Genomic DNA, 14105 nt, shown 5'->3' on the forward strand with positions numbered 1-14105 from the left:
TACTAGAATTCAGATATCCTGGCAGTTAGTCTGTTACCTCTTTTTTAAAGGTTTTTGTAAGGCAGTGGGGTTAAGTGGCTTGTCCAAAGCCACACAGGTAGGTCATTATTAAGTGTCTGAGGCCAGATTTGAACCCAGGTCCTCCTGACTCCAGGGCCAGTGCTCCATCCACTGCGCCACCTAGCCTCCCCAGTCTGTGATGGATCAATAGAAAAACTAATAAGTGGAAGATGAAAAAATGGGTTATTTTGTTTGTCTATGTTTTTTCCTCTAACAAATACCAACAAGAAACTTATCAATAAGACAAAATATTTGTTGAATGCCAATACAGAATAATAATAAAGTTTTATCCTTCCTTTGAAGAAGACTACAACATTAGGGAGGTGATACCATAACAAGCATGTGAATTGAATTTGAGGGAGGGGGTGCTGTGCTAAGTCACCAGCCTCACTTTCTCCTCCAGAGCCACATATGAATCAGGATAACTGGAGATGGCCCTAGATGCAAGGTGATCAGGTTAAATGACTTGCCCAAGATTACGCAGCTAGTAAGAGTCAAGTGTCTGAGGCTGGATTCGGACTCCTGTCCTCCTGATTCCAAGGCCAGAGCTCTTTCCACAGCTGCCCTGCCAATGAAGAATGCATGTGTGTGCAAACACACACACACACAGAGACACATGTGTGTATATGTGTGTGTATAAAACAATTCCATAAATAGCTCTCAAGAGCTTCCCTCTAATAAAATCCTGCGCATTCATTGCAGGTTCAACTACATCTTTAATTGGAAGGCCCACATTAAAATGTTACCCTCATTTTTCCCCCTATGATATCTCCAAATATACAATTTAAGAAATATTGTCAGAAATGCTAGGGGAATTGGGGAATTGGTTGCGACACCTGATTTCGGAGGAAGACTTGAAACCTCTGGTGTGGCCACACCCACTGGTATCTGTTGATTTGTTTTTGCAGCTCTGAAAACACCCATTGTGATTTATTTTCTGGTCCTGTAAACTCATCTGCAACATAGTTTTGGTTCAGGGAGACATCAAAGAAAATGGATTTTTCTAAAAAATTCAAAATGTCCTTTCATCTTTTTTATCTTGGGGAGAAAAGCACCTATCAATGCCTATGACAGGACAGACAGATGGTTAATGAGTCCCTACTCTAGAATGGAAAAGTCTTGCTAAACATTGGCTGACATATTGTCAAAGATCACCAATTCAACACCATTCTTCAAGTCTGACGTTTTTTTCTTTTTTGGGGGCATAGAGTCCTTTGGCATTCTAGGGAACCTATGAGATCCTTCCTCACAATATCACTTTTAAACTAGTTGAAGGACGAACTCAATTTCAATAAGAGGTTAGTGAAAAGGAAGACTTTTTGTCACCTAATTTCATGACTTGATGAAATCTATACATGGACTCTAGGTTAATAACCACTGCTGTAAACAGAAATCTTTGTGAAATAATAAAAATCTTAATGAGAACAAGGTAAGCATTCTATTGAGACCAAAGAGGCTTCAAAAATCTACAAAGATGAAATGATGCCATACAAAGGCTCAATTATTTATAAATGACCCAGACATCACTTATTATCTTCTGGAACATACTCCTAAGGCTCTCAATAGACAAACCTGGGCTCCCTCTGCCATGTCTTCTTCAAGGATCATGGTCCTCAGATATCTAAGGCAATGAGAGTCTCACCAACATGAGTGCAGATGACCATTTTCCTAGAGCCTAACACAAAACTAAATAAGTCGCCAAACAAATCATTTGGGTTTGCAGCTGCGCCCTCCTCCCTTGGGTGGGGTAGGGATGGGGGTGGGGTAGGATGGAGTGCCTGGGAATCAGAATATAATAGTATCACTTCTGCAACATCACCATCCCCTGCTGATAGAATGTGGGCAAAGTCAGAGATGGTTCAAAGCCAGTCTGGCAAGCTTCACTATCTGATAGAGCCTGGACCACTGCCCTAGAGCTGACATATATAGGAATATATGTCAGGAAGGCATTCTCATGAAAGAGGTAAAATCTATATAGATGCAATATTTGGATGAATTTTCCAGAAATTAGAGATGAACTCTAAGAAACACACAATACACAAACATATTTACCCACATATACAGACACGCACACAGACAGTGGGAAGAAATAAGATGCCCTGGATTCAAGAGCTATTGGAATCTTGGTCTTTCCCCAAGCAAAGCCCAAAACTAATCCCTTTCTAGGATCTTCTGAACCCTGATACAGGACACAATGCCTGAAAGTAGCATTTTAAATGGAAGGACAGTCAAGGGTCCCAAAAAAAATGGAAGCTTATCAGAACCGGAATCAAAGAAGAGGATATGGAGATGATGACGTGTGAAGGGAGAGATGTAGAGAGGAAAATCCCTTCAAGCAAGAGTGAACTCTAATCCCACTCCAGAAAGGAGATTTCCTTTTTCTCAAATAGGTAAATTTACCTTACCTATTTTGGGCACACCCTAAAGCATCATGCCTCACAAAATGAACCATGACAAAAGGTATATCTAAGAAGACTTTTTTTCCATTTCAGTGGCGTTTTTAAAGGTAAATGAATGCCCCTTTATACACACACACACACACACACACACACACACACAGGGACACAAATATACATACACACATAAACACACATACTTCTATCTCTCCTTTTTTTCCCCTGGTCAAAAAAATTAGACAGGATCTACAGGTCTAAAAAAAACTTGACAGTAATCACTTATTTTATTTGTAGCCATTTTCCTATTTCCATTTGCCACAGTTAAACTGGGGCTCACTGGTGAAAAAAAGAAAAACAAGGGATGGGGAATCTGAAAATTCTAGAGGGAAATGCTCAGCCCTATTATGATTAATGGTTAAAATGAAATTCATTTCATGCTGTTTTTCAAAAGGATGACCACAGGTTTCCTTAGGTGTGCCAAAAATCTCATTTGGACAAAGATATATATACCATAAAATTTCTTCCTAATCATACCTTGCTGATTTACAGACATTCTGAGAGATTTGATGGGGGAGGGAGGGAGGGAGGGAGGATAAAAATTCTCACACAGACCCCTCCCCATCATTCAGACATGTTTATTTCATCAGCTCATATAGCAATCAGAAAAATACTACTTTCACAAAATTCATGTGCTTCTTTTTTAATTCTTTAAATATTTTAATAATTAATTCCATTAGCTGTAATTTTTGTTTTCTTCACCATGGAACACACCCATTACTGAGCAGGAAGACAAAAGCATAATGATTCTAGCCACGTCTCTATTTCCTAAGCCCAAATATCTAATCTGGAAAGATCCCAGCATTAAAACATAAAGATTATTTGAGGGGGGGAAGGGAAGCAGGGGGGAGAGAGAGAGAGAGAGAGAGAGAGAGAGAGAGAGAGAGAGAGAGAGAGAGAGAGAGAGAGAGAACAATGCAAGCCATAGAACATGTTGCTTATTCATGTCTTACCTTTTTGCCTTTCCTTTTCCTATGGGCAGGTTTCACATTTTTCTCCTTTGGTTCCTCACTCATGTTTGTAATTAGGTAAGCTTATGAAACAGGAGAGACTAAGGCTTGTATTCCAACATCCAAAGCCACCGTAAATATTCAAAGCCTTGAAACCAAAGTCCATTTACTGCCGGTTCCCAGGCAAGTCACTGAACAAGCTGCTGTTTAGACCCAGCCCTGCTCTCCAGACTTCCAACTGTTCATGTAGCCTGTTTTAGCTTTCCTAGACAAGAAACTGGGTGTTCCTTACATCAAAGCATCTCTTCTTCTGTTTTAAAAAAAAAAAATCCCTCTTTTGGCCTTTTGCTTTTTCTAAGGGATCGTTGCCCCTGAGATGAGAGCTTGACAAGCCTTTGGTGCCCAGTGTTCCAGCCTCTAAATGGGGTGGAGGAGCCAGCCACACGCCCAGAGAGATCGGCTGCAGACTGCTGCCAAGCCTCCCAAGTGCTCGCTGTGGGTGATTTGCTGGTTCTCGCAGGAGGGGGAAGCAGACTGTAAATCGGCCTGCCTGCCTCTCGCGTACACTACTTACACATGTGCTGAATACATCAGAGCATACCAGAGAATGAAGCCAGCCAAGAGAGGGGAGGCTGATCAAAGATCAGGTTACAGGTCCTTCAAAACACAGGAGGATTTAAACAATAAAAGGCCCCCACCACTACCACTAACTCAATTCCACAGCATTAGAATGGTCTGTTTGGCATTCTTTGGATTGGGGCAACCGGTAAGGAGGTGGCCTTGTTGTTTCTCTTGTGAACATGTTAGAAGTAACACTGGTCATAGGAAGCATTAGACATGTGTGTGTGTGTGTATGTGTATGTGTTGGTGTTTCTATGATGGCTTTCATTTCATCTGACCCATGCTTCTTAGCATCTGCAAAAAAGGGAGAATCTTCGGGAGGCCACAGCAGCCCAGTCTTCCATTTGGCATAAACATGACTTGGCCCTTGAATGTGATTCCGGTGGTGAGAGGCTCAGCTCACATTACCACCCCTAGCTGACCCGCTGCTGCCCAGGCAGGGACTGGGTCCAGGGCTCTTCTCTCTCATCCTGCGGGTGCTGGGAGCTAGAAACCAGAGGTTCTTGCAAGTTGGCATGGGCAATGCTGCCCCTTTCTATTCCCAATCTGTTAAGTTGCCACTCAGTGATGAGCAGAACCAGAAGATCATTTATACACTAACCGCAACATGGAGGTGATGATCAACCTTGATGGACTTACTCACACCATCAGTGTAATAATCAAGGACAATTTTAGGGGATCTGGGATGGAGAATATCATCTGTATCCAAAGAAGGAACTGTGGAATTTAAATGAAGACCAAAGCTTATTATCATCAATTTTAAAAAGTTGTCTTATGTATTTTTGTAATTTGCTATCTCTAATGTTTTCTGTCTTCCTTTTGGATCTCATTCTTCTCTCAAAAAATCAGTTTTGGTTTTTTTCAGAGGGACAGGGGGAAGAGAGGAAGGAAAGGAGAAAAATTTTTTAACTCCAAACCTTGCCAAAAAATGATTGGTAGAAACCATCTTTGTGTGTAATTGGAAAACAAATGAAATATTTATATCATAAATTAGCACTTGGGGCAGCTAGGTGGAGCAGTGGATAGAGCACCAGCCCTGGAGTGAAGAGTACCTGAGTTCAAATCCAACCTCAGACACTTAATAATTACCTAGCTGTGTGACCTTGGGCAAGCCACTTAACCAACCCCATTGCCTTGCAAAAAGAAAACCCTAAAAAAAAAATAATAAATTACCACTCAACTGCTGGTGTAATCAGAAAAAGAGTCCCCTACTATTTCATTACTCAAGAGACCTTAGATAAGTCTCTTGGGTCTCAGTTTCCTCAACTGTATAATGATGGAGCAGGACTGAGGATGATCTATCAAGGTCCCTTCCAACTCTGAGCTGAAGGGTCTTAGTATCTTAAGTCACCATTATGGTATCTCAAAAGACTGGTGTTCATTTTGATTTTGAGTTGAACAGGGTTTGTTTTGCTTTTTTAATTGTAGGAGTCATAGAATGAGGTCCCCAGATCATTAGGGAGAGAGAGATAGAAAGAAAGAATAGGGAGGGGGGAAGGAGGGAAAGAGGGGAGCAGGGAAGAGGAGAGAGAGAAGGGAGAAGAGGAGGGAAAGGAGAAAGAAGAGGAAGGAGGGGAAATAGGGAAAAGAAGGGAATAAGAGGAGGTAAGAAGGAAGAAGGGAAGGAAAGAGAAGTGTCGGAAAGAGGAGGGATGGAAAAGGAAAAAGAAGGGGGGAAGAAAGACAAGGAAAAGGAAGGAGAAGGGAGAAGAGGAAGAAGGAGGGTCAAGAGGAAGGAAAGGAGGAAAGAGAAGGGAAAGGAGGAGAAATGGGGGTAAGGAGGAGGGAAGAGAAGAGGACAGAAGGAAGGGGAAGAAGGGAGAGGAAAGGGAGAGAAGAGGAGAGAGAAAAGTCAGAGGAAGAGGAGAGAAGAGACAAAAGGGAGTAGAGAGAAGAAAAGAGGGAGGAAAGAAAAGGAGTAAGAAGGGAAAAAAGGAAAGAGAAGAGTGAAGAAGAGGAGAGAGGATATAAGAAGAGAAGAGTGAAGAGGGAGAAGAAAAGGAGAGGGAGAAATAAGAGAAGAGGAAAGAGGAAGAAGAGACAGGAGGGGGAAGCAAAGGAGAGGGGAGAGGAGGATGAGGGGAGGGATGGGTGGGGATGCTGAAGGAGAAAAAAGGAAAGAATGGGGAGGATTTGAAAGGGGGTGGGTTGGAAAGGCCAGAACATGAGGGAAAAGGTAGAGGTATAGGAAGACAAGATCAGGATTTTCCTGAAAAGATGAATAGGGTGGATCCCTTACCTATGTTTATTAAGAATCCAACTAAAAGGCACCCTGATAAGCCCCAGTGATGCAACAGGAAAGTGAAAAACAATCCTTGCCCTCAGGGAGTAGACATTCCAAGGGCAAGATACCACAAGCAAATAGTTCCATACCCCAAAGATATCCTGAAGAGGGAGACAGTACAAAAAATGAGGAATCAGAGGAACCAGAAAAGGGTCCTTCTCCAGATGATGCCAGAATGGATGGGATGGAAGCAAAGATGCTAAGAGATGGGGGGGGGGGGGGTGTTAAAGTACGAGGAATAGCCCTTGCAAAGAACCAGAGAAGAGGCATAATACAGGGAGTTCCAGGACACTGAGTTACTCCATTTGACTGGAATATACACCCTGAAGCAAAGGGATTTGGGGAAACACTACAGAGACACAGGAGATTGGAGTCATCCTGGAAAAGGTCTCAAATTCCAAACTGAAGCATTTGTATTTTCTCTTAGAAGTCAACTCCTAAAGAAAGGTCTTGAAGTGGGCTGCTTCAGTATGTGGAGAGGGAAGTTTCTTCTAGCAGCTGCCTGAGGATGGGTGAGAGAAGCAATGGATCAGAGTTCAGAGTCCTTCTAGGGAGTACAGCCTTTTCGTTGGCCCAATGATCCGAGTTCTGGGTTTACACAAATCAAATTCAGTCTTGAGAACAGTCAACTCAAATCATATTATTGCCTCCAATATTTTTATCTATAGTGACTCTGATTAAAAAATGAACTTCAGAACATGAAATGTGGAGTCTTAGGCATGGGTTCCCACTCTAATTCTCACTGCATGACCATCATCTCTCTGTTTTGTTTTTGTTTTTTTTAGGTTTTTGCAAGGCAAAGGTGGTTAAGTAACTTGCCCAAGGCCACACAGCTAGGTAATTATTAAATGTCTGAGACTGGATTTGAACCCAGGTACTCCTGACTCCAGGCCGGTGCTTTATCCACTACACCACCTAGCCGCCCGACTATCATCTCTCTGAATCTGTTTCTTCATCTGTAAAATGAGCAAGCCTCAGCAAAATAGGTACTCAGGACCTTTCTCACTCTTCATTTTATAATCCAAGGAACTATTGCTTGCTCTGTTATCTTATTTGAGCCTCACCATAACCTTGTAAAGGCAGTATTAAACGAATACTATCCCCAATTTGTGGATCATCCAGTCAGACATCAATGTCAGACAAGGGCTCAGTTCCAGAGGAGACAATGAATGGCAGAAATATTATCCCTACCCTCAAGGAGCTTACATTCTAATAGGAGATACAACACATAAATGAAACAGAGGGAAAACAGGAACAGAGAATAAGTGGGTTGTTGCAGTCAAGCCAGGAAAAGTCTCCTGCCCTAGATGGGATTGGGGTGGAATCTTAAAGAAATTCCAGAATCTAGAAGGAAATTCCAAATTCTACAATTCTAGAATTGAGATGACAAGTTTTTACTTAAGTTACCCCAGCTTCTTCTGAACAGAATTTGATTGTACATTGTGGTATGAATGTTGTTTCCGAGTGAAATTGTGAGCACCTTGAGAGAAGGGAGTGTTTATGACTCTTATTTTAGTTTATTTGGGGGGGGGAGTTGTCTTTCCTTGCAGCCCCAGCACTTGGCACAGTTGACCTTATATTTTAATAAACATCATCTGACAGGTTGATGGGTTTAGCATGTGCTAGTGTCCTAGGCACTAGGGATACAGAATCATCAACGTTTCTGCCCACAAGAAGCTTATACTCTAATGGAGAAGATAACAACTAAAAGAGGTGAAAAGCACAAAACATCAGGAGGGGGTAGGGACAGGGTGGCACAGAAAGTCAGAAGTCCAGCCCAGAATGGAGGGAAGGTTGGCTATTGTAAAGGAAGGGAGTCCGGGGGGTAAAGTGCTGCAGTTGAGGAAATGAGACTAAGACAGGTGCCATCAGCTGTGTTTGTTGTCTCAAAACTGGTTGTCAGAGGCAAGATTCAAATCCAGATTCTTCCTAAGCACAGATTGGCACAAGTTTCACTATCCTCCCCTCTCCCTCCCACACTTGTTGGAATTAAAAAGACATCTCTGGAGATTAAAGGAAAAGTGGTAGGATCAGTCCACCTACTTTGCCTTGGTAACTCAAGGTGGGAAAGGAGGAAAGGGAGAGAGATTTTCAAATGACTCCTCCCTTGGCCCTGAATTATCTTCTCATTCACTTAATACCCACCACCTACCTAACACATTGTCCATCTCTCTACAAGTAGCAACCAACATTTTAGTCTAAGATAATCAAATCTGAGGGGATGGTTCCACCCATGGTTACTGTATTCCCCTGTCTTTGGAGTTACTGGCTTATCTACATACCTTTGGTATGGTATGTTTATATTTTTATTCTACTTACTTCTTACTCCCTGTGTGATGTTCGAGAAGCCACCTAACCTCTCTGGACCTATCAAGAAAACCAGGACCTTGGAGCCGTCCATCACTCAGATTACTCTCTAGCTCCTGATCAATGATTCAGCCACCCCCTGACAGGGTTTAGGCACAGAAGGGAAGTGGGGAGTAGCTTCCCTGATAGACCAAGCCTAGAGAAACAGTGCTAGGCAGCCGAATAGGAAACACTGCCAAGAAGTCCCCAGAGAGCTGTGTGTATTTTGCTAACAGTAGTCTGGCCACCTCGGCTACTTTCTGCTCTAAGGATGACACATCCTTTCATTGGAGACAGACGCATCAAGCAGATCCTGGGTGGCCAACATTCCAAAGAAGGTCAGTGTACACCCCAAACCCTTAGATTTCTTTGCTTAACTCTCACTGTATAGTGACAGTCAACCCACATTTCTGTCAGTTAACGGTCTGCCATTCTCTGACTTCCCTCAAGTTGTGGTGATAGCCTAATTACAGGAAAGGGGTCAAACTAGAGACAATTTGGATAACCTAGGACTGGAATTTCAGCATCTTTAGTCTAGGATCAAAATCTTTCTCATATTTAAAACTCCAGAATAGCCATAAGCTCCTCCTCTCCAGAAGATGCCTGCCCCCCAACTTAGCTTCTGTAATCATAGCAGAATGCTCTCCCCTTTCATCTATACCTTCTGATTCCCCTCAAGGCTCAGCTCAGCTCTAATCTTGGTTTCTGCAGGAAACCTCATCTCTTCTACCCTTCCCACCATAGAAACACAGCAGTGTGTGTGTGTGTGTGTGTGTGTATGCATGCATACATATAGATGTATAGATGTTATATATGCTAAATTATATTTTAAAACTTTGGGGGGGGTTTATAAGGCAATGGGGTTAAGTGACTTGCCCAAGGTCACTTAGTATCAAGTGTCTGATTTCAGATTTGAACTCAGGTCCTCCTGCATCCAGACTGTGCCACTTAGGTTCCCCTTAAAACAAATTTTTAACAAAAAGTTTTGAGTTCCCAATTCCATGCCTCCTCCCCTTCTTCTCCCCCCCTCCCTGAGACAGTAAGCAATCCTATAGTTTCTACATGTGCAATAATGGAAAATAGTTCCATATTAGTCATTTTGGACAAAATATCTTTCTTCAGATGACCACCCATTTTCACTGTGTCTATCACTATATTTATGTATGAACATCATTGTTTGTTTACGTGTTTCCCCCTTAGAGTATGAGTCACCTTGAGGGCAGGGTCTGTGTTTTTGCCTTTCTTCTCCACCCCCCCCCCCCCCACTTAGCACAAAGCTTATCCACCAGATTGATTCCAGTCAGATGGATGCTTTTGCTTCCTTTGTGAGGAAGCATCCATTTTGTGGTCATCTTATTGTCATTCTCGTCACTAATGAAAATTTCCAGATCTTACCTTGGAATCAGAAATCTTGCCTGAGGGGAGCTGACAATACCTAGAATTATAGAATTCCACCAGAAAAAGCAACAGAAAAATCTACATAAAGTCAATAAGGATTTGACTCATTTAAAAAAATACCTATCAAAGGCCTATTCAAGGGAACATTCACTGAGTAGCTTTTTCCCTTCTGGAGACTATACCTAGATTCTGGAGTTCCCATATCTAGGACATCTTCCTGTCCAATCACTCCCCATTTCTCCCTCCTCGAGGAGGGGGAATAGAAAACAAATTATCACCTCCATCCCTAGAAAGATTTGTCAACCAGTTGCCTGGCAAGTTCTTCTTACCATCTTTGGGACTTCCTGGCTCAAATCCCTTCTGGCTAGCCATCATTTCCCTCTACATGTTGTCTTCCTTCATTAGAAGGTTAGTTTCAGGGGCAGTTAGGTGGTACAGTGGATAGAAAGCACTGGTCCTGGAGTCAGGACGACCTGAGTTCAAATCCAGCCTCAGACACTTTATAATGACTTAACTGTGTGACCTTGGGCAAGCCACTTAACCCCATTGCCTTGCATAAAGAAAATCCAAAAAAAGAGAAAAGGTTAAGGTTTGTTGAAAGTAGAACCAATATTGCTATTGATAGTTATTTCCCTAGTGCTTAATACTGTGAACAGTTTACAGTAAGCACCTATTCAATATTTCTTTTTCCTGCTCTTTCTATTACTCAGTATCTGTTTCCATAATTCTGTACAAGCATGGTAGTCCACCCAAAGGGACTAAATATAGATTTGGGGCTCTTTAAGTGCCCACCACAGAGTAGGAAAGAAGTAGCATAACATACTCTTTTTTTTTTTTAAGATTTTTGCAAGGCAAACAGGGTTAAGTGACTTGCCCAAGGCCACACAGCTAGGTCATTATTAAGTGTCTGAGGTCGGATTTGAACTCAGGTCCTCCTGACTCCAGGGCCGGTGCTTTGTCCACTGCGCCACCTAGCTGCCCGCATAATATACTCTTGTATGAGACTGTGGAGAAGTCCACACGTGCCTTAGTTTTCCCATCTTTAAAGTGGTAAAATAATATCCATACTTCCTACCTTATGGCATTTTGAGGAAAAGCTTTTCGAACTTGGAAGGTTTAGACTGAGATACTCTGGTAGAGTAGAAATAGCCTAATAGAATCAGTAGATCTGGGTTCAAATCCAACCTCTGTCACTCCTGAGTCTTTCTAGGTCTCAATTTCTACTTCTGTAGAATAAGGGAAATTGTCTGGTCTCAGGGCCCACCTGAAGTTCCATGTCTTTATAATTTGATTATAATAAAGGTAAGTTATTATTTTAGATAATACATGCCTGTTAGATAGAATGTCATTCTCTTTGCTCATTAATCAGGCGACAAGAATATCAATAGTGACTACATCCTCTACAAGTCCAAAGTTTAATTGACTAGCTAATAAGGAATTAGAGAATTCCACCAGAAAACCACCAGAAAAACTTTTGTAACATCAACAAAGATTTGACTCATTTAAAAAAATACTTATCAAAGGCCTGTGCAAGAACCATTCACTGAATATCTCGTAGCTTTTTCCCCTTCTAAATAACAGAAAAATAATTGCTACAATAATTTAAATGATATTCTTAAAATATTATATAATTGTATATACATACACACATAGAATATTTGTACATGTAGTCTCAACAATTGAAAGTAAGTTCCTAGGGCAGCTAGTTGGCACAGGAGATAGAGCACTGGCCCTGGAGTCAGGAGGACCTGAGTTCAAATTTGCCCTCAGAACCTTAATACTTACTTAGCTGTACGACCTTGGGCAAGTCACTGAACCCCATTGCCTTGCAACCCCCTCTCCAAAAAAAAAAAAAAGTAAGCTCCTGGAGGGCAGGAATCATTTCAAGTTTGTCTTTGTAACCTGAGGTCATAGCACATAGTCTAATAGGTAGCAATCTAACAAATGTTTGTTGATTGATCTCGGTTGATCCTTATGACAAACCTGTAAGATGGGTTAGGGACATGATTACACCCATTTTACATATGTGAAAACAGAGTGTTGATGTGACTTGTCCATAGAACATCTCTTATCATGGAACCAGTAAGCATCTTTGACAAAGGATGATCCTGGGTCATCTTCCACTAAACCACAAGGCCGCTGAGAATATGGCAATATGATACCAATATAAAAAGTTAATAGATTGTCTTGGAGATGGGAAGGGGAAATCTAAGAGATTTATATAAGACAGCAAAAAAAATCTTTAAAATATGCACAAACTGATTGAACATACAGAAAATAGAAAACCCTCAACATGCAAGTCATACAGATTAATAAAAGTGCCAAAAGGATAATAAATAGCAAAAATAATTCTTTTGCAATCTTCAAAATTATGTGAAAACTGGTACAAAATATGGAAATTAAGTAGAGGCTGACATGTCATTTAGACTAATAATATAATGGTCCTTGGTTTGTTTGCTTTTTTCCTTTCTTTGAGTAGATGTCACCTGTATTCAATTTGCATTTATATATCATTCTAATGTTATAATCTAAATTTCTCTCTGCTGGCTGAATAGGAAAAAAAAAATATTTTGAAACATAAAAACCACCTCATCCACTAAAAAACTCTGCAAATAATATATAAGACCAAGAGTCACTCTCCTGTTAACAAAGTAGACAAAGGATACAAATTTCCAAAATGAACACAAACTATCAATAGCTACAGGAAAAAGATATAACCTCAGAAACTATTAGCATTGGAGAGATCCTGGCCAAACTCTATTTCCCATTTCACAGATGGGAAAACCAAATATCCCAAGAGAGGAAGCAAATTACCCAGGGTCACATAGTCCATTAGTGGTAAACAGAATGTGTGTATATGTGTGTGTGTGTGTGTGTGTGTGTGTTTTACTGTCTTATGCTTAATGCTTCAAATTTAACAGGGCAAAATATTCCTCGAAATGTTATTTTTAAGGAGTAAATTATTTTTCTCCCTTGAGTAAATTATTAATATATACATATAAGCAGTAAATACTTTATCATTTTAAAAAATTTTATTTATTGAAGGCAATGGAGTTAAGGGACTTGCCTAAGGTTACACAGCTAGATAATTTTTGAATGTCTGAGGCTAGATTTGAACTCAAGTCCTCCTGACTCCAGAGCCGGTGTTCTATCCACTGTGCCACCTAACTGCCCTGGTAAATGTGGTTTTTTAAGAGTTTTTTTTTTTTTGCAAGGCAGTGGGGTTAAGTGACTTGTCTAAGGTCACACAGCTAGGTAATTATTAAGTGTCTGAGGCCAGATTTGAACTAGGTCCTCCTCACTCTGGGGCCAGTGCTCTATCCACTGTGCCACCTAGCTGCCTAAGTAAATTCTTTATCTTAACAAAAAATTTTAGATCATTGTTTTTAGATTTTTTTAATTTCTTTTTTTTTTTAATTTTTAGATCATTCGCCAAGCCTACCATGTGCTAGCTTCTATGGTAAACTCTGGAGATGCAGAAGAAAAGCAAAAAACAGTCCCTGCCTCAAAGATCTTACAATTTAATGGGAGGAGAGGGCATGAACAAATCAGAACATATAAGATAAATACAGAGCAAATGGAGGATTAAGCTTATTGGGTGGGATTATTATAAAATGGGTGGGATTATTGTAAAATACCATTTTTTCCCCTAGAACTTAACCTCAAATTCTTAAAGAATTTATTAATAATTATTTGGGTTTTTTTCCCTTCAAAATTAGATTTCATCTGTGTGGCCAACTCCCAGTGTAGAACATTCCTTTCCCAGATACATATCAGCAACTCCTCTATAACTTAGAGGTGGAGAAATGCCTAGAGAACAGTTTGGTGACTTATCCATAGTTTCACAGCCAATAAATTTCAGAGGCAGAGCAGTAACTGGGGTGGACCAGGGGACAATGGGAAGGCTACATCTTCCTCTTCTAGGAAACTTTTCTTCCACTAGAATCTTTGTCCAAGCTTTTCCTCAGGGAAGGAAATCTGGGGCCAAGACCC

The 14105-nt window shown here is 40.9% G+C and overlaps 1 protein-coding gene across 14 annotated transcripts in view; it reads right to left on the reverse strand.

Moving 5' to 3' along the window:
• ANK3 (ankyrin 3) overlaps nt 1-14105 on the reverse strand; it is a 702796-nt gene that overhangs the window by 568448 nt on the left and 120243 nt on the right. Inside the window, exon 1 of one of the 14 annotated variants that reach the window (XM_074232302.1) lies at nt 3467-4652. The exons of 12 other annotated variants lie outside the window; for them this stretch is intronic. In XM_074232302.1, the coding sequence (XP_074088403.1) occupies nt 3467-3529 (63 nt within the window). In that variant the 5' untranslated portion in view covers nt 3530-4652. Of the gene's footprint in view, nt 1-3466; nt 4653-14105 lie in introns of those variants that run through there. One more of the 14 variants, XM_074232307.1, reaches the window with a different exon arrangement.

Source organism: Macrotis lagotis, chromosome 4 (assembly GCF_037893015.1).
Source record: "Macrotis lagotis isolate mMagLag1 chromosome 4, bilby.v1.9.chrom.fasta, whole genome shotgun sequence".
In the NCBI taxonomy this organism is placed as follows: domain Eukaryota; kingdom Metazoa; phylum Chordata; class Mammalia; order Peramelemorphia; family Peramelidae; genus Macrotis; species Macrotis lagotis.